Below are 19,055 nucleotides of genomic sequence, written 5' to 3' on the forward strand. Positions count from 1 at the left end.
TTGTTTGTCTGTTAGCAACATAACTCAAAAAGTTATGGACTGATTTTGATGAAATATTCAGGATTTGTTGGAAATGTGAAAAGGAAGAACTGATTTCATTTTGGGGGTGATCCGGAAGAAATCCTGGATTCTGGATCACTTTGAAATTTTAGTTAACATTGTGGTAAATGGGGCCAAAAAATTTGTTTCTCAATATCTCGGTTAATTATTGACCAAACCCCATGAAATTTGACTCAGGGATGGACAATGGGATCCTCTTTCATATTCCAAAGGCTGATCCGGATCTGATCCAGAAGACTGATTTTATCGCAATTTATATAAAAAATGGGGGTAGTCCTTGGCGGAGGTCTGCGCTCTCTGAGTGCTTTTCTAGTTCCTACTGTTCTTGAATTGCGCATTGCAACACTGGAATTTCCCCACTGTGGGACTAATAAAGGCATATCTTATCTTATATTTGCTATATATTTTTTATGGTGCAATGACATTTATAGGTTCCAGTTGCTTTAAAGGGGACATTTTGAAGAGTTTTGTCCATTTAAAAAAATAAATATTTAGTTTTGATCTGATAATTGCGATGGCTTTGATTCACCTGATATAAATGATCAGAACAGTTGTGCCATGATTGTACACTACACTAAGTTAAGTCACACCACATCCTTAAAAGTCTTCTGAGAAATAAAGTTTTAAAGATTTAAATTCTAAAAAAAAAAAATCCCATGAGTCAAGAGCGGAGAAGAGTGTAAGGTCATGTGATAAAGAAATAAGCTCAATCCTATATAAAGGATTTGATTTCCAGGCCACTGACACCCCGTGGATGAAAAGCCAGACATCTTCAAATTGCCCTGTCAATCACTGCTACAAAAATCATAAAAATAAATAAAAGGAAATCACTGGTCTCAGAGGAATCCGCCGTATAGTGGAACCATAATTCACCTTTGCAAGTGAAAGCCAATAATACGAGTATATGGTAAACATTTATTATTGTGGATTTAACAGGATTTCTGCAAAAAAAAGAAGGCCTTATGAAATATTGTGTAGTTGTAGAAACTATCTCAATATAAGCAATGCCAACTCAGTGTGGTTTAATGCAATTTGAGTGGTCAAAAATACACATCGCAAATCGCAAAGATAGCATAATTTCTTCTGCAAATAACCAAATATCTTGTTGAAGCAGCAGGATTAGCAGGTTTTACAAACTGATTAGACCTCTACAAACATGTTCTAAAGATCCATGTTGCGATTTCAGTCTTCTCTCAAACAGTTCTGCCGCTGAACAGTTTCAAATGTGAACCTTGAACTGAATCCTCGCATTAAAAAACACATTTCAAATCTACTCACTTTTGCAATGTTTGTCAGAAAAGCTTAGTTTGATATTATTCCAAAATTATTCAGCCCTGCCATCCGGATACAAGAAGTGCTTCAAATGGGTATCAAATTCATCTCCAAAACAACAACAAGCTTTAAACTCTACTCAAAACCCACATAATAAGACCAATAGCAGCTGCTGTGAAGAGACTGGTCTACTGTCACTGTCCAGCCTGACTCTCATCTCTACTTGTTTTCTGTCTCTTCGTTTCTGGAGAGAGAGAGAGGACCCTCCCAGTGCGACAGGCAAAGATACAGCTTTACTATAGTCTTCAGAGCGAGACTACATCAAACACACTGACACTTCACACACTTACCCACGCCCAAGTCTTCATAGATCAGGAGGTACGTGGAGAAGAAACTGTTCAAGAAGATGGGAGGCTGGTTGAAGCCTACAAAAAAGATAAACAAAGAGCGTTAATGTCTATCTCAAATGACTCATGAATTGCTCAATTACACTTTCCCCCCAGAAAGTGGATTATAAAAGCAGAACTTGCAAAACCGACCGCTGCATGCTGTTTTAATCTAATTATAAAACACTTGCATCCTTGTAAGAAAGAGCCATGTGAGTCACTATAGGATGCTCTGGGATGAAAGGGTATTGGTTGTGCAAGTGTGCCCTCACTTTTGTGTCTGAAAAAGCAGCTTTAAGTCTGTGCTATTGTCAGAGGGTTTGTGAGAGCTATAAGAACCACTTAGGCAGACTTAAATACATACTTTCTCCTTTCACTGTTTGAAAATTAGGTACCCCAGCGTGCCATCTCCAATATGTTAAATTCAAAACAGCTAATTAATTTTACTGAGCATTTTGCGTATATATTAAAAGACCCATACTGCACTATTTGATCTGTTATACTGTTGTTAGCTCATGAAAAACCTGGAGTTGTGTGTTGTTTCATTCACACACTTGACACAAATCTTGCAAATTTAGGTTGAGTTCTTCTCTCAAACAGGTAACACTCTGTTCCATCTTGTGATGTCACATGGTAATAAAGGAAGTGGTTCACTGTTTTTAAACTCCATACACCTTCACTGGAATCAATCTCTACTGAAAAAAGGGTAAAAGGTGGATGTTAACTTTTTCTTTTTTCCATATTATTTGTCATTTTACCCAGCACATTAATAACAAAATAGTAGGGGTGTAAATGAGATCCAAGTCTCACGATACAATATCATCATGGTATAAAGCTCACAGTATGATATTTATTGCGATGTCGTGGGGAGGCTCACGAGATGTAACAATATCCAGATCTCTCGGTACAATATTTTCACGCTATACATCCCACAGAACGATATTTGTTGTGATATTTTGTGGAGGCAAACAAAATTGTTAATATGCTACTTTTTCCTCTTAATTCATTGTATTTACTTATTTATTTGAGACAGGGACAGGGCACAATTTTTACATTAACCTTAACAGGAGAGATGCATTGTACCAGGTTGTAACACCAGTGCTAATTTCCTACCTGTCGTCCCTGGGCAGGTTCATTGATTGATTGTATTTAACTGACCTTGGCTATCAACTGTTCTTGACAAGACTTAATCCAAAAAACTAAGACTTTAAAATGCTTATGTCTTCATGTAATCTACACTGAAATGGAGACTTCATGGAGAAATGGAGAGATAAATTGAAAATCATCACTTCATGACATCACAAGGTGGAATAAAGCATTTTGAGCTTGGGAGATATAGACAGCCAAATAATAAATAAAACTTGATAATAAAACTTAAACATTTGTGAATAGTACAGAACAACTCAACAACAACAACAAGACAACATCATTATAATTTGGAATGAAACGATATCCTAATCTCTCAATACGATATTTTTACGATATGCATCTCACAGTACAATATTTATTTTTTTCATTTTTATATATTTTGTGGATGCTACCAAAATTGTGAATATGCTACTTTTCTGTCATAATTATTATGATTAATGATTATAATTATAAGTAAGTAAGATTTAAAAGTGCTTAATAAACATTATCATTATGTGGACTGGAGCAGAGCAAAGGATTATGGTCTATGTAGTTCTCTCAGTTTTTGCACCATAACAATGAATTTAAGCAAAGAAACTTATAATTTGATATTTTGCGATGTCCCATGGTATTATTGTGAGACTTTTGACGATACAATACAATATTTCAGTTATTCTTTGAGTGATCCTTAGGTCTCTCCCGGGTGCTATTTGGACCCTCCTGTCAGTTATGTGTATGAGACCAGGAAGATCTCCCCACTCCACACGCTCCCCCCATACATCCCCTCTCTGCTCAGCCCTCCCCTCACAGCGTCAAAACATTTAATACTGTTATTTTAGAAGAATATACAGATTTCAAACCAACAAAAGATAGCATAGTAATCTAAATTTGTGTTATGCAGAAGTGTAATACCCCCACTTAAAATATGTCATACTGTGGTGTTAAATTAGAATATTATTGGACAGTTTGTGACACCCCTTGAGAGGTTAATAGAGATCCATGTTGGAGGAGGTGTCAGTGCTACACAGGCTGTTTAGTCTGAAGATCAGTGAGAAGCAGTGATGTGCTTTGATCAGCTGTGGCGGCAGTGGACCATACAGAAAGAGACAAGGGAGCGCAGAGGAGCCAGACTTTTGAAGTGCAAACAGCAGAACAGCGGGAATCTAAGACACTGCGTTTTGTTCTGTCATTTTGTCTGAGCGCAAGATCGTGGCTTGAAATAAGATCATCTTAGTGAGTTACGCAAGGGTAAGGGAAGGTAGGTGGTGATGTTAATCAGTTTCAATCATATTTTAATGTTTTGTAACAAGAACAATATAATGTGAAGTTGCAGAGTGAATATAGCTCATCGTGGTACAATGAGATCAAATCTAAACTACCACAGTTTAAATATGTTCTCATACTAGGGCTGAATGAGTTATCGTTTTGGACCAAAATTCACAATCTCATACAACACAATTTTGGGAGCGTCAAAGCTGCGTTTTCTTGCAGTGCTCCTAAAGCCCAATGTATGGATTTATGGATCTGCGTCGCGGTCTATGCGCCGCGAAGTAATTCACCGTCACGAAGCGAGGAGGCTAGGATTTAAAATCGGCATTAGTAAAGTTTAACATGAAGCATCTCCAACCCGATAGAAGCACAGAACAGACTCACCATCAGCAGCACATCCTCTGTCACAGAAAGAACACTCATATTCCACTGAGTCATGTCCTTTATTCCGACAGAAGCTGACCGAATCAGGGCACAAGGAGCAAGCTGTTTTTTGTTTTTTTTTCCCCAGAGTTAATATTTATACAAATTAGCAATGTGGTTTTAAGTTTTGTTTCTGAAAAACGTAAACAAATGTGCACAAAGCAGCGTAAATGCAGGAAATGTATGTAGAGCGGTGATACAGAGAACCAATCACAGCCCTTATTGTCTGCGTTGCTTCCCCCTGCAGTCTGCATCATTTAGCTGCGTAGTTATGGTCCAGCATCAAATCATCATGTAGGACTTTGGTGTGATGTAATTTTCTGTGATGTTTGGAAATGTTCATGTGCACTGAAACTTAATTTGAAAAAAAAAAAATCATGGATGAAATCGAAATTGCAATATCTGCCAGAAAAATCACAATTAAATTTGTTCTTAAGAAAGCTTTCTGGGTGTGAGATAGGGCTGAAAGATTTTGAGTAAATGAAGCAAAAACTATAGCCTACCTTTTACAACACTAAGATTTTTTGGTGTAAAATCATTTATGTGTCTTTCCTGAATCTTCACTGATGACCAATAACAGCGGCTGAATTGCTTGTACACTCACTGCAAAGTAGGAAGGTCCCGAGTTCAATTCTCAGACTCTGCACTTTGCAAATTTACACGGTGTTTTGGTGGGTTTCCTCTGGATAGTACTGCCTCTCCATTAGCCTACAACCCAACAGTCCTCCAGCTAAGTACTTCTGACTAAACCCAGCTCAAGATTTGCAGACGGTCCCCGGGCGCTAAAACTGAAGAATGCAGGGGCCAAATTTCAATTTAGGGACAATAAAGTTACCTTATTCTACACACATGAATCTTCTGGCTTTTGGCTAATCATTTGCATACAGTAATTGGAGTAAGATGAGTTATAGGTGTACAGCCAGATTAGGCCTGTCACGATAATTACTATATCAACTTATTGTTCAGTACATGAAAGCTGGAACGATATATTTTTGGTTTCAATATTTGTTGTGGGGACTTTTCCTTTGCAATAATGGGAAGATTTTTGTTATTTTTGTTAGTTTAATACACTAAGATTTGAGCTGTAGAGAGCTGAAGTAACTTTTTATGGCTCATTATTGCTTCATTCTGCTATGTATTTGCTGCAGCTCATGCCTTTAAAACTGACTGTATATTTTAAAATTGGTTTACTGGTATGGGATTACGTTTTGTGTCACTGTCAGTGCAATATTATCGTTTATTGTGAGACTTCTCTGTAGCAATATATAGCGCTTCAAATTTTTATCATGACAGGTCTAAGCCAGATGCCCTTCCAGTGAAAATCTTGTTGACCTAACTGGTTTAAAAAAAAAAGGTTGTGTGAGTATGTGTGAAAGACAACAGAATAAAAGCGCAGAGATAATAAAAAAGTGTGTCAAATGCCTGGTGCTTGATGGAAAAGGGTTGTGACATTCACTTAATCACTGGCCCCAGCTCGACAGAGGAGAGAGAGGGGCTGTCTCCTGTTTGTCACTGCTGCTGTCCTCTGCATTTGTACTGTAAACTGAAACACTACAGAGGGCGGATGATAAACAGGCTCTGTCATTATTAGAGAAAACGTTGATTGAATACAAATATTTGACAAACATTATCCTACCACAGCCAAATTGTTACATACATTACATACACTACTGAAATAAAAACAAACCGAAGACTGTTTAGACAACTCACTTCCTTAAAATGAAGTAAACGGTTGTTAAAGCATTTCTATTTAAAGCAGACCTTTTATGTAAAATCAAATTATTAGAGCTTTTAACCATGTTATAGTTGTTTCCCTTCACCATTGTTTGAGCAATCGTTTATCATTTATTTTCATGACACCATGTTGGCGATCATTCCTCGTTTAAAATGCCACCAGTATACGCCCACTGCTCTGCACTTACTTTTGTTTTTTGTTTTTTTTAAATCACTGATATGCGCAGGATTTGGCACCACTGTGTAGTCATTTTGGTACAAATGGAAAATAATCTGCTGCTTGCTAGTGTGATCTGCAGCTGTCCATCGGAGGTGTTGACTCTTTGTTGTGATGACATGTACAGCAACATCTGTTCCCATTGGGCACTGCACTTTTCTAACACAGAAGTCAGCAGACTTGTTTCTTTTTATTCATTTTTGATGAATATTGTGAATTATAACATCCTGATCCACGGGTGTCATAGATTATAACTATACTGCTCAAAAAAAATGTAAGGAAAACTTTGAAAACACATCAGATCCCAATGTGAAAAAAATGCTGAATATCTATATAAATATGGACAGGGAAATGTCTTAGGAACAAAAGGCTTCCACCTCTTCTAACGGATTAATGGACATTGTCGTGTATCAGGAGAGACCCAGGATCTACTGCACCACTGTTGGCTCTGACAATGGGTTCAAGGATTTCATCCCAATACCTAATGGCAGTCAGACTGCCTTTCTGTAGCCAGTAGAGGTGCGTCCCTCCATGCAGCAGGCAATGTACCGTTCTCCTTGTCTTCTCCAGACTCTTTCACGTCCATCACAGGTGCTCAGGGTGAACCTGCTCTCATCGTCTCCTACAGCTCTGTCTCGCTCTCCTAGACTAACTGCCTGTCTCCTGAAATCTCCTCCATGTTCTGGAGATTGTGCTGGGAGACACATTAAATCTCCTTGCAACGACACGTCCCAATGTGCCATCTTGGAGAAGTTGGACAATCTGAGCAACTTCTGTAGGGTTAAGGAATGGCCTCATACTCCCAATAGTGATAATCACTCCAGCCAAAGCAGCACTCGTGGAAAACCAGCCAAAAAGACCAAGAGGGAGAAACTTGAAGTGACCTCCAACCGCAAAACCAGTTCTGTTTTAGAGGCTGCCTCACTGTTGCCACTCTAGTGCACCTGTTGTTCATTTCCATTAAAAGAGGTGGCATCCTTTTGTTCCTAAGGCACTGCCCTGTCCATATTTGTATAGATATCCAACTTTATTTTTTTTTCCCACACATTGAGATGTGAGGTATTTTTAAAGTGTTTCTTTAAAAATACATTGAGCAGTGTATATAGCAGAGATAGGCACCTCATTAATGTTTTTTATTGACCTTAAGAAAGTTTAAATTCAGTTAGTTTCCCGATTTTAAGAGTTTTGATGATTTAGAATTTCACTTTCTGGTTAGACGTAAGCAGGAGACATGACTCATGCAATTCAAAAAATATTACCTATCAACCAAAAGCAAAATCTCACATAACTGATCAAATTTGACCAAAAAAAAATATGACAACAACTTTGGATTGAATTTTGTTGATGACATAGGTAGAGGCATTCCTGTATTTTCAACTTTTTCACTTGATTAATGTAAAATTATGATACTTATTGACCACACATTACCCCACTTGTTTACATTATAGGATTATAGGATATATTTAGATAGTAGTTTTTAGGTTACAGGATATATTTTAAAGAATTGTGATATCTGTGATTATTTTGCAATAGTATAATAATTCTATTTTGAGATATCTGAGACTATATTGAGTACTGTAATCTTACCTTCACAGAAAGAGTGGAATAACAACAGGGGGAGGAGGAGCCTGGCGAACATCATGGTCCCACCTGAACCCAAACTCCACGACATCACCTGCGCCTGGAGAAAAAAAAAAAGAAAGACATTCATTCATTTATCAGCAATAAACACAAAACTATAACAATAAAAGCTTATAAAGGGTTAACAGATTTCTTATGTGGATTGCTTTACCTGTTTAGATTTTCAGACAGACCAGCATATTCTAAATTAGCTCAGCAGACTGGCACTATTGGCTGACAACATACATATTTTGAAAGGGAAATCCCATTCTAATGAGCCATTTACCCACTTAATAAGAGATAAACACTGGGACATCACCAGTGAAGGTGTCAAAACACAGTAGGTGTCATAAATACCCCACGGCAGCTCTCTGTTAATTAACGCTTGCACAGAAACAAGTCATCATTTAACACAGTGACATTCAACGGAGCCAGAAAGAAGCACCTCAGGGCTGTAGTCGATTAGAGAAACTCTCCATCCACAAAAGATATGCCCCAATGCATCAATTAATCGACTACAAGGGTGTTGGCGAAAGACCTCAAATTATTAGGATCTTTTAGAATTATTAGGATCACAAAAACTATGTAAACAGAGAAGTATGAGAAAGTGTCCAGTCACTCCCAGAACTCCAGCTGAGTCACTCCATGCTTCCTCCTTTCTGCTGTTTTGCTTGTAATTCTTCAAATTTTGTCAACTAATAAAAAATTTGGTTGACTAAGACTCCATCGACTTAATGGACCAAAAGACTACAGGACGACAGCCCTGAGACTGCTCATACAAACACGTATTTCTTTTATTAAGTAAGAACAACCGAAAGTTCAAAGCTTCTTGCAACTTGAAAATTGAAAAAAGCTTATAATTGCATTTTGCCAAGCTGTTATTTGCCTTCAAGTATTATTTAGAGAGGTAAAGTATGTAATGGATATAGCATTTGGTGTTGTTACTACTCCAATTTCAATCTGGAAAAGGTTTGATATTGATTATAAAATCTTAATGATAAAAATACATTTTTATGCACACAAAACCCCAAAATAGTGGTAATATCTTTAATGTTAGCACGCAGTTGCTGCTGTCTAATACTATTTACTATTGATGTAGATCTAGACCAGGGGTGGGCAAACTACGGCCCGGGGGCCATATGCGGTAGCCTGATTCATCAGCCTGTTTTACTTCGTTTCACTTCGTATAAACCATCTGATCTCGCAGTGTTAGAATTTGTTTGCTCGACGGTAGGCAGGTACTTTTTATCATTTAACCAATCGCTGCTATTTGGTCGTGACGTATGTAATGCGCTGTTAACGGGGCTAACTGGTATATTAAGCTTTTCCCAAATCCTGTAGGACAATAACATCTTTCCCCTTGATGAAATTCACCAAACATTCTCTTTGTTCCGGCTTTAAATCCTCAATCTCAGGAATTGTTGACAATACTGAGCAATGGCTCTTCGCTGATTGGCTGGTGCCTGAGCACTCACATCTGGGGTTTTTGTGAACCATCTATTGTATTTTGATTCTTGACCTAGTCGCTAGAGAGAAATGAAATTGAGCAGAGGCACTAGGTGGCACCAGCCTGGCTACATATCCGGCCCCTCTATCGTTAATCTGGCCCACCGAACTTGAATAATAATGATAATAATAATAATTTCCAGTGTTTTAAAAGTCATTTCAACAAATAATTATGGTGGGACTTGAAAGACAGATAGTTTGATGTAATGCGTGGTAATGATTTTCAATTATGGGATATTTCAATAACATGGGATAGATCTATATATCCCATGTTATTTTTTTCTCTTATGATGAGGATTACCAAAACACTCCACTCACTCCACTGCCCCAGGTTCGGCCCTTCCATCAAATTTTCTTTGTGATCTTTCAGAATATCCTTGTAGCATTATAGTTCAAAGACACTAACTTCAAATATTAATGTAATGAAGAAATTAAAGGAGATTCTTCTTTATAATAAAGCCAGCAAACTTTCAAACCTGACCATTGCATTTTACCAGGACTTGTAATATCATTGTGTGCACTATTGTGTTCAACAGTGATACATCAAAACAGCCCTATCCAGTCGTATACAAAAGACCTTGGTGCCTTGATCGCCCTATTTCTCTGCCTCTCCTCCCTCCCTTCCTCACGGCCATTTGTTACCTGTCTCCCCATTTCCTCATTTGTCCCAACAAGGCCCTGGTGGTCAGCGCACTCATTCAGGGACAATTTAATTTCGCACGGTTATCTTTCTAAATTCTTGTTGTCCCTTAGGTCCGCCGAGAGATAAACGCCCAAGAGTGGAGTCGACAGCACGGCCTCTCTATCTGGTACTGGCCTTTTATTGTACCAAAGTGAGAGTAACACAGTGCAGGGAGCATTCAATTTAGACAGAGCGGCTCCTATCTGCAGGTAAAACAAGGTAAAGAATAGTCTGTCATAGGCCACTGAGTGAATAGATATGGTTTGTATGGTCTATATTTACATTACTGTTAGCCGTGCATGAGTGTCTGTCTGAATACAACCATTTGTTTTCATTTGGGCATCGGATTCCACTGGTTTCCTCCGCATTATTGCATTTCACTTTCTGTAAACATTGTGTAGTTGTGTGGGTTTTTTTTTTACACACTTTCCCCATTTCCTGGAGCCAAACTACCATTTATCTCTGCTTTGTGGCTGCTCAGCCTCAGCCCGATCCGTGGTCTCTGCTGCGTACAGTAAGGTTTAAGTGAAAGAAACTAATGAAAAAATATATGGGCCCTGCACACAGCCTGAAATCAAATATTAAACATGAACAAATGCTATACTACACTTATAGATTGTTTCAACACAACATTGTTTTTTTTTTCCTGATGGCTACAAGTGCCCAAGGCTAATATTAACATTTATACTATATAGTGCTGAATAGGGATGTAACAATAACCAAAATATCGTGATATTGTATCGTCAAAAATCTCAATAATAATATCGTAGGCTGTCACAAATATATCGAATTAGAAGTTCCTTTGCTTAAATGCATGGTTTTATAGTAGAAACAGTTTATAAACATAGAGAACTACATATCCCATGATTCATTTCAGTGCAGACAACATGAAGAAATATGTTTTTAATTGAATTCTTGGGAATTCAGTAATAATTCACACCAAAATCTTGTCAAGGTATTTTAAAACCAAAAAAGCACTCCATCTATAATTATGTCAACCTCTCTAAAATATCGCAATAAATATTATACCGTGAGATGCATATCGTTATAATATCGCACCGAGAGATTTGGATATCGTTACATCCCTAGTGCTGAACATAAAAACAAATTATTAAATAACTTACTAACTTAAAACTTAAAGATGTACTATGTAACTTTTCAGGTGCAGCCATATTTTAGACTATTGATTTCTTTCTTCAGCCTGACAAGTAGTTTTTACTTTTCAGAGTTTTCAAAAGTAGTAGTGCAGGCAGTGTTGGGGAGTAACGGATTACATGTACCGCCGTTATGTAATCAGAGTACAAATTATGAGTAACTGTATTCCGTTACAGTTACTGTATCAATGAGTGGTAATTGGATTACAGTTACTTTGCTGAAATAAGTGGATTACAAGGCGGTATTTTCCTGTTTTCACATTTTGTGCTACATCCCATTTATTTATTTTTTTATTTCGGTAATTCCACTCATTGCCAGAAACCCAAACAGAACGCGCACAATAAGAGCGATGTAAACGTCATGTTAAAGTTGGCGGTGTCAGTCACACAGTGGAAGCAGCAGTGCATTGGTAAAAACGCATTTGTGTCTTGGAAATTCTTCTCCCGATGTGAGATAAATATAAAAAAAACAAATATAAAATCGCCTACAACTTAAATGTGAAACTGGAGCTACTCATAGACTCATAATATCTGCACTACTGTCCTATAGTGACCTGCGACATGAGTGGACGTGCACACACAAACACACACAAACACACACCTTCATCATCGTCATCAACCTGAGAACCCGCGGACCACGTCTCCTTCCGTAGTTACAGCGCGGACACCACCGTCTCGTGCGCCGCGTGTGGACCGTGTTTTCTCGCGTAAACCGCGCTTCCTCCTGTGCGCCTCTAAACCAGAACTAACACCAGGACTAAACCAGGACTAATCCAGGACTAAACCAGGACTGAACCAGGTTTAAACTAGGACTAAACCACGACTAAACCAGAACTAAAGACCTGGTCTAGACCAGGTCTAGACCAGGTCTAAAATCAGGAGTAAACCAGGTCTAAAAATCAGGACTAAACCAGGACTAAACCAGGACTAAACCAGGTCTAAACAACATGACACCTAACAGTAGGTTGACCTAATTAAAGGTGATGTCATATGAAAAATAATTTCTTTATCAATAATATTTTTTAATCTGGTGAAGGAAAGGCTTATCTTGTTTCTGTCTTTTAACAGACAAAACCTCTTATATTAAGATCTCGTGGTCTTTGTTTCTCTACAGCAAACAGTTGCTTATTCATGGAGACTTGGGCTCAGACAATTTGAAGACAACAAACAAGAATTTTCAGGATGTGGTTGCTACATTCATGTCGTTTAAAAAAAACATGACAATATCAAGTAATCCAAAGTAATCAGATTACGTTACTCACTTTAAGTAATTTAATGGATTACGTTACAAACTACATTTTGGGGTGTGTAATCTGTAATCTGTAGGGGATTACATTTTAAAAGTAACCTTCCCAACACTGAGTGCAGGGGTCTCCAACTTGTAGCTCTCATCCCCTTCCAAGTAGCTCGACAAGGGATTTCTCAATTACACGTACACCCTGTGCACAATAAGTAAAATCAGATGACTTAAATGCCTTTTACCATTGTACATGTATCATCTGATGCCTAAATTTGTACACTAATAATGGTTTATGTTTTATAGACATCTAACTGTACCTCATCTAAGGCTCACCGTGGCTCTTACATATGCTCAATTTCTTGTGACCGCTAAAACTAGTAGCTCTCTGGCATTTTCATTTTGTAAAAGTAGTTCACCAGAGGAAAAACGTTGGAAACTCCTGTAGCAGTGAGTTGGCAGTGTTGGATTAAGTGAAAAATGCTGAAAACTGCACCATAATCAACAATAGGCAAATTGTATCTCATATTGCTCGAATCATATCTAAAATGTGTGCCATAGTTGTTTAAAAATGCCAAAATTCACAAAAAATCCAAACTTATTAGAATTTTTCAAACTTTCTTTCAAGGCAATACATGAGTTTCAGAGGGATAATAATGTAGCAGAGTTGCCATAGCAATTAATTCAAAATGTTAGGTCTTGTGAATGGGGAAAAGTCATCAAAATAGCACCTATAAACACAAGTACTTTCTACAAGGTTTCACAGTTTTTCTAGGATTATATAATGTCAAAACAGAGCTAAAAAAAAAAGCAACAACTTCTAACTTCAGGCCAAATAAAATGGTATACCAATGAAGGTTCATGTGAAATACGGAGTTAGGATTCAGAAAGTAACTATTCCGAGAGTGTTATGTATTCACCTGACTCAGCAGTAATGAGATGTTCAGTAGATCCTTTCTACTTCATTACTATTGTGGCTAAATGTAAATGTATTATTCCCAGAGGTTACTGCTAAAAAAACTCAAAAGTGAGAAAAGAAAATTTGGACAGAATGTTGGGCTGCACAAGTTTTGGGAAAAATCTAACTGTGATTGCTATTTATGTTTTAAAAAGTAGGATTATTTAAAAACTGCATATTGAACACAAATCCAGGTGCATCAACATTTGAGAGAAGAGTGAAATATGAACTGATAAACTAACATAAGAATCCACTGCATTTTAGGACAGTTTAAACTACAGATGCAAAAGGATTTAACCATAAAACACAGTAAATTTTATACACTGCAGAGGACACTCTTTTAACTAAATAATTAAAGCATTTTTGATTTGCTTGTACAAACTAACTTGCAATTTCAATTCAGATGTGATATATTATACATTACTTGTGCAGCCCTAATAGAAAGTTAGTGTTTTAAAATATAAATAAGCAAGAATTTCCCTTTTGAAGACACAACAACAAAGACAACAGGCATATTACGGGCCTCCCAAAGGTTTCGATCTAAAAGTATGCAGTATTTTCCTCAGTGTGCCACAAAATCAATGGGTGAATATGAGAGAGGGGCCGGGCTGAGACAAATACAGGTTTGAGAGAGCTGACTCATAGCGTCCATCCTGCACAAACATATGTCTGTCTACAGTTAAAGCAGAGTTTCAATATTGAACGCAGTGAGAGAGGAGCCCCCTGCAGGGATACAGATGCACTGCGCTAGAGCAGGGCACTAGGTGGTCAGAGGCACTCCACCTGTCTCCGTCTGCCTCAGCTATCATCAGGAATCTCTGTATTTCAGCATTTCAAAGCATGCACCAGGCAATCTGTTCACTGTACAATACAAGTGGGGGCAGTAATGATAGTTTTCAAGTCAGTGGTGGCTAGAAACATGCAAAAACTACTTGGACATTTATTCAGCAAGTGAATACTGGTCTAGTTCTATAAAATATCTCACTAATTCAAAGAGTCTCTAAAATGTGTCACAACATAGTTCTACTTAAAAGTCCCACACTTGAAGAATGTCACAACAGTTCAAGAATGCCTAACAACAGCTATCAGCAGGAATTTCAGTATTTCAAAACATGGACAAAGCAATTGTTGACTGTACAATACAAGAGGAGGTAGTGATGATAGTTTTCAGGTCTGGGGTGGCAAGAAACATGCAAATACTATCCAGTACTCTTACATTTATTCAGAAAATACTAGTGCCATACTGTTCTAAGAGTCCTGTCCCACATTGCCTCACAGTATAGTTGTTGAATGTGTCACAATAGTTCTAGAGGAAGAATTAACGTTTCTCTCCAAACATCACTAACTATGAAAAATCAAGGCAATTTTGGCAACAGACTGAAAACAATACCATGTGTAGAAGTGTTTAGTGCAGTTTATCGACGAAGCAATTAACAACAAAATTTGCATAAATGCGAACAACTATATGATTAACACTTCTTAAATCTAATGTTATGCTGGACAAATCGTACCAAAAGCAGAATGGCATGATTTAGCGGTGAAATTTAAATTTTAATAAGCACCACAAATCCTACATAAATGAGGGAGGTTTAGAAAAATAAAGAAGAATTTAGAGATGAACAGTTTTTCTTTTGTTACATGATTAAAATGAATAGGTTCAATTGTTTATAAGGATATGGAAAGTCTAGGTATGCAAGTAGGAAGAAGGTTGTAATAGTTACTTTACCACATTGGGAGGACAGGAATCTAAAAAACTATAAGCTATTTATTACCAGTATAAATACGACCAAAAGAGTTATGTAAAATCAATAATAATTCAACAACAAATGCACGGCTTGCATCCAGAGCAAAACAAAACCGATTTCCAAATTATTTTTCTCTCTAAGTTTTTTTGAATAAAGTTTGTACGGTCAAAGTACAACTGAATTTTCAGGTCAAGATCTACAGTAATATGTTAGCATTTGATGTGTCCCAGCTGGACTATTACAGGCCAAACAATGTGCAGTTTATGGCCCATTGGGTTGTGTATCATTACAATCACTTGAAGAGCAGTGGGGCTCTGGGAGAACATGCAGCGGGGGGTCAGATTAAACTACTCAGAGGCTAAACACCTCTGCTCTTTACAATGCACCAAACAGAGCCATATGAGGTGGACACGCATGCTACATTCAGACTTTACAATGTGTACATGTGGTCACCAGTGAAGTCAGGGCATTTCATTTTCTGCTTCAGTACAAAAAAGTCAAAAATAAGTTGTCAATTCCAAAACTTTTCCACAAATTGTAGATATGACAAGTTCCTTTTCTGTCATAATTCATCACAGGGTCACATGATATGTCCGTACGTTTGCCCAGTCCAAAGCCAGCACAAATTGGTCGTTTTGTTATTCTATTAATTACTAGTGTTAAAAATAAATAAATAAATAAATAAAAAGCTTGAAAAATGCCTCACCACAAATCTGACTTATTATTATGAACAAAGATCAATTTAATGCCCTACTGTGGAACATTGAAGAACATTCATAGTGCACACCCAGCTTCCGTTTATAGGCGCTATTTTGAACAAATTTCACCATTCAAAAGAAATAATATTGTGTTTTCAATGGTTGCTAGGGTAACTCTGAAACCCATTGATAGCAATTATTGTAACTGTCAAAACTGTTGGCTCTTATTGTAGCTACTCTCTTGGGTCCTTGTGTTTGTATCCGTCAGTTTTCCCTGATGCAGATAAACTGTATACGGGGTGAAGGGGGGGCAGAGGGGGGTTCCTGGTCTAAAAGCGTCCCTCGCTCCTCCGTCCAGGCCTGTCCCATCTCATCGGCTCCACTGTCAGCCTCCATCAGCCTCCGTCAGTGTCACAGAGTGTCAGAGGGACTGCTCATCCACAGCTCTGCGCTGACACTGCTCCATCAAACTCACTCTCCACAACTCACAAATATTCACCTCTTCTATGGTGTTTTACACAAGTGTATTCTTCGGTTTAAGTCTATAATAACCTCTAAATAAAATTATGCCCAGTAGGGTTGCAATTAACAGTTATTGTAGCAGTCAACTACAAATTTGTCATTAAATTGACCAGGAAAACTATTACAAAACTGAGACTTTGTAAATACACTATTAACCAAATAAAGGTTGAAATATGGTGACTGAAAGCTTCTAAATAGAGAATATTTATGCATTAAATGTATTATTGATGGAAATGTGGCATTTTGATTTAATAATACCACAGTCTCTGTTATGAAAGATATTTTTATGTGTGTTTTAATTGTTGCAGCCCTAATACTTAGACATAAATCAGTAGAAGTGATAAATCTGGTTGGTCAAAGCAACACAAAAGAAAAAGAAAAATCAAAGTTTTGTTAAATCTAATTGAGAGAAAACCACACTTCTTCCCTGTCCACATATGCACAAAGCACTTTTTCACAAACTAAATAGTCCATATTTTTGATAAAAATAGGTTGAAGTACATCTGTCAGCATGGCCATGTTTATTTTGGTTCATTTGGGCACTTCACCTTTGGCTTCTCAATTCTGCTCTGTGATTGGTCCGCCCACTCAGTACAGTGAGCACACTCCAAGATGGATTCTCCGGAGTTGGTGAACTCACAAATATCGCGAGAATCCATCTTGCTGTGCAAGGTTACAGCTCATCACAAACCAAAACAACAGAGTGAGGGGAGAGTGAGGCTTGGCCAGAAGGCTTTTCCCGTCTTATCTCCAGAGTTCCCCTGGCTCCCCTGGATGATGCTGTGATGCTGCAAAACACAGAAGACACAGAGGAGGGACACTTTTGTCTTGAGGGCAGCTACCCCCCTCAAACAGCCCTGACACTGGGTCTGATGACACCACCTGTTGAGCTGCACTGAGCCTTTTGTTTGGGATTTTTTATTTTCATTGTATTTTACTTCTCAATGCGCTTAAATTCTCCCTCTGGGACAAATAAAGTGATTCTGATTTATCAAATCATCAAATTTTACCATGTACTCATTTGCACATTTCATCTTTGGTCATTTCAAAGTGTCAAGCATAAACTCTATTCACTCTATGCAAACATGTATGGCATAAAAGTCTGTGTGATTCATAAAGTAAACATACAATAAAAATGTATTGGTCATATTTATACTTTTTTGCTCAAATCTAAAGCAGAAGCGTGTAAACCCAAAATAGCTCAAAGCAGATTGTGTTTCTGAATACAGTTGGGGGAAGCCTCTTGGGGCATTTCCAGCATCAAAAACTCATTTTGATGAAACATTCCAGTCAATGGAAAAATACAACTTTCATTATGCCTCGGCGATGGATATGAGACAGTGCTGAGTGAAACAATGCATTTTTACAAATTTACAAACATGAAATGAGGCTTCTTGTTTCAGTTGCCATTTGACCATTTGAACTTTTGATTTCTTCACCTACTTGGGGCAATATGACAAAACAAAAATCTAAACTACTATTTCTTCATATTGGTTCATTAAAAATTTTTGCTTCAACTTGCCTCAATAAAAACAAATAAAACCGTCTTTCAATATTAATTTCTTTATCCCAAACAATACAGACTAAATTATTATTACGAGACTACTCTTTCCAAAGTCTGAACTCTGATCCAAAACACTAACATGCTTTTACTGATTGAGAAGTCTCCTCTGTTAAAGTCACACAAGCATATCCTTGACAATTAAACATGACCGCATCTTGATCTTGACTCAGATTCAATTAAATGCAACACCACTTCTTATTTTCCTTTTTATTTAACTAAATACATGCATTACTTATAACTAATATTGTAATTATGAACCAACTACTGCAACAAGTAAAAACTGAAATATTAAAAACGCTGTGAAAAATCAATGCTTTATAATGTGTATCTGGAAATATTATACATCTACACTACACCGTACTACTTTTCCTATGTCAAAGTATTCATCTTCTCATCTGCGTCTGACTCCGGCTTTTATAGCAGTAGTCTCAAAGCCGATTTGACAGTAACCTGTGATTAAGGCAGTGCAAAGTACTGACTAATATGGCCCTGCTATATATGTTTCCCCTGGAGACCCGCGCTGACCCCCATCACGCGTGTATCTGCTTCTTACACCACTCGATATTATTGATTACATGGCAATTGTGTCTGACTGGCCTTAACCCCACGAGCCCCTTCTCAGTGTGTAGCGGAGCACGGCCAAATCTGGATTATCACAGCGGATCGATCGGAGATTTCTGAAACTACAAACCTCCGTGAAAAAGTCGTGGCTTATTAGCGGTGTGACCATGGACAGATTAGCAGGACATTTGGGACTGTTGGTGGTGCAGGACAAAGGGGAGAGAGTGAGAGAGAGGTGAAGAGAGAAGCGCAGTGGTGATGAGTAATGTCTTATTCGTGCCCTCTTGATCTCTTCATCTCAAAAGTTGACACGCGACGC

The 19,055-nt window shown here is 37.7% G+C and overlaps 1 protein-coding gene across 1 annotated transcript in view; it reads right to left on the bottom strand.

Moving 5' to 3' along the window:
* Positions 1-19,055, bottom strand: part of cdh23 (cadherin-related 23) — a 328,046-nt gene that overhangs the window by 293,929 nt on the left and 15,062 nt on the right. The window contains exons 3-4 of the mRNA XM_055162881.1: positions 8,077-8,170; positions 1,683-1,757 (exon numbers count right to left, since the gene is read on the bottom strand). Of these exons, the coding sequence (XP_055018856.1) occupies positions 1,683-1,757; positions 8,077-8,161 (160 nt within the window). The 5' untranslated portion in view covers positions 8,162-8,170. The remainder of the gene's footprint in view (positions 1-1,682; positions 1,758-8,076; positions 8,171-19,055) is intronic.

The sequence above is a fragment of the Boleophthalmus pectinirostris genome, unplaced genomic scaffold (genome assembly GCF_026225935.1).
Source record: "Boleophthalmus pectinirostris isolate CB_2022bp ecotype Guang Dong unplaced genomic scaffold, ASM2622593v1 HiC_scaffold_5, whole genome shotgun sequence".
NCBI lineage: Eukaryota > Metazoa > Chordata > Actinopteri > Gobiiformes > Gobiidae > Boleophthalmus > Boleophthalmus pectinirostris.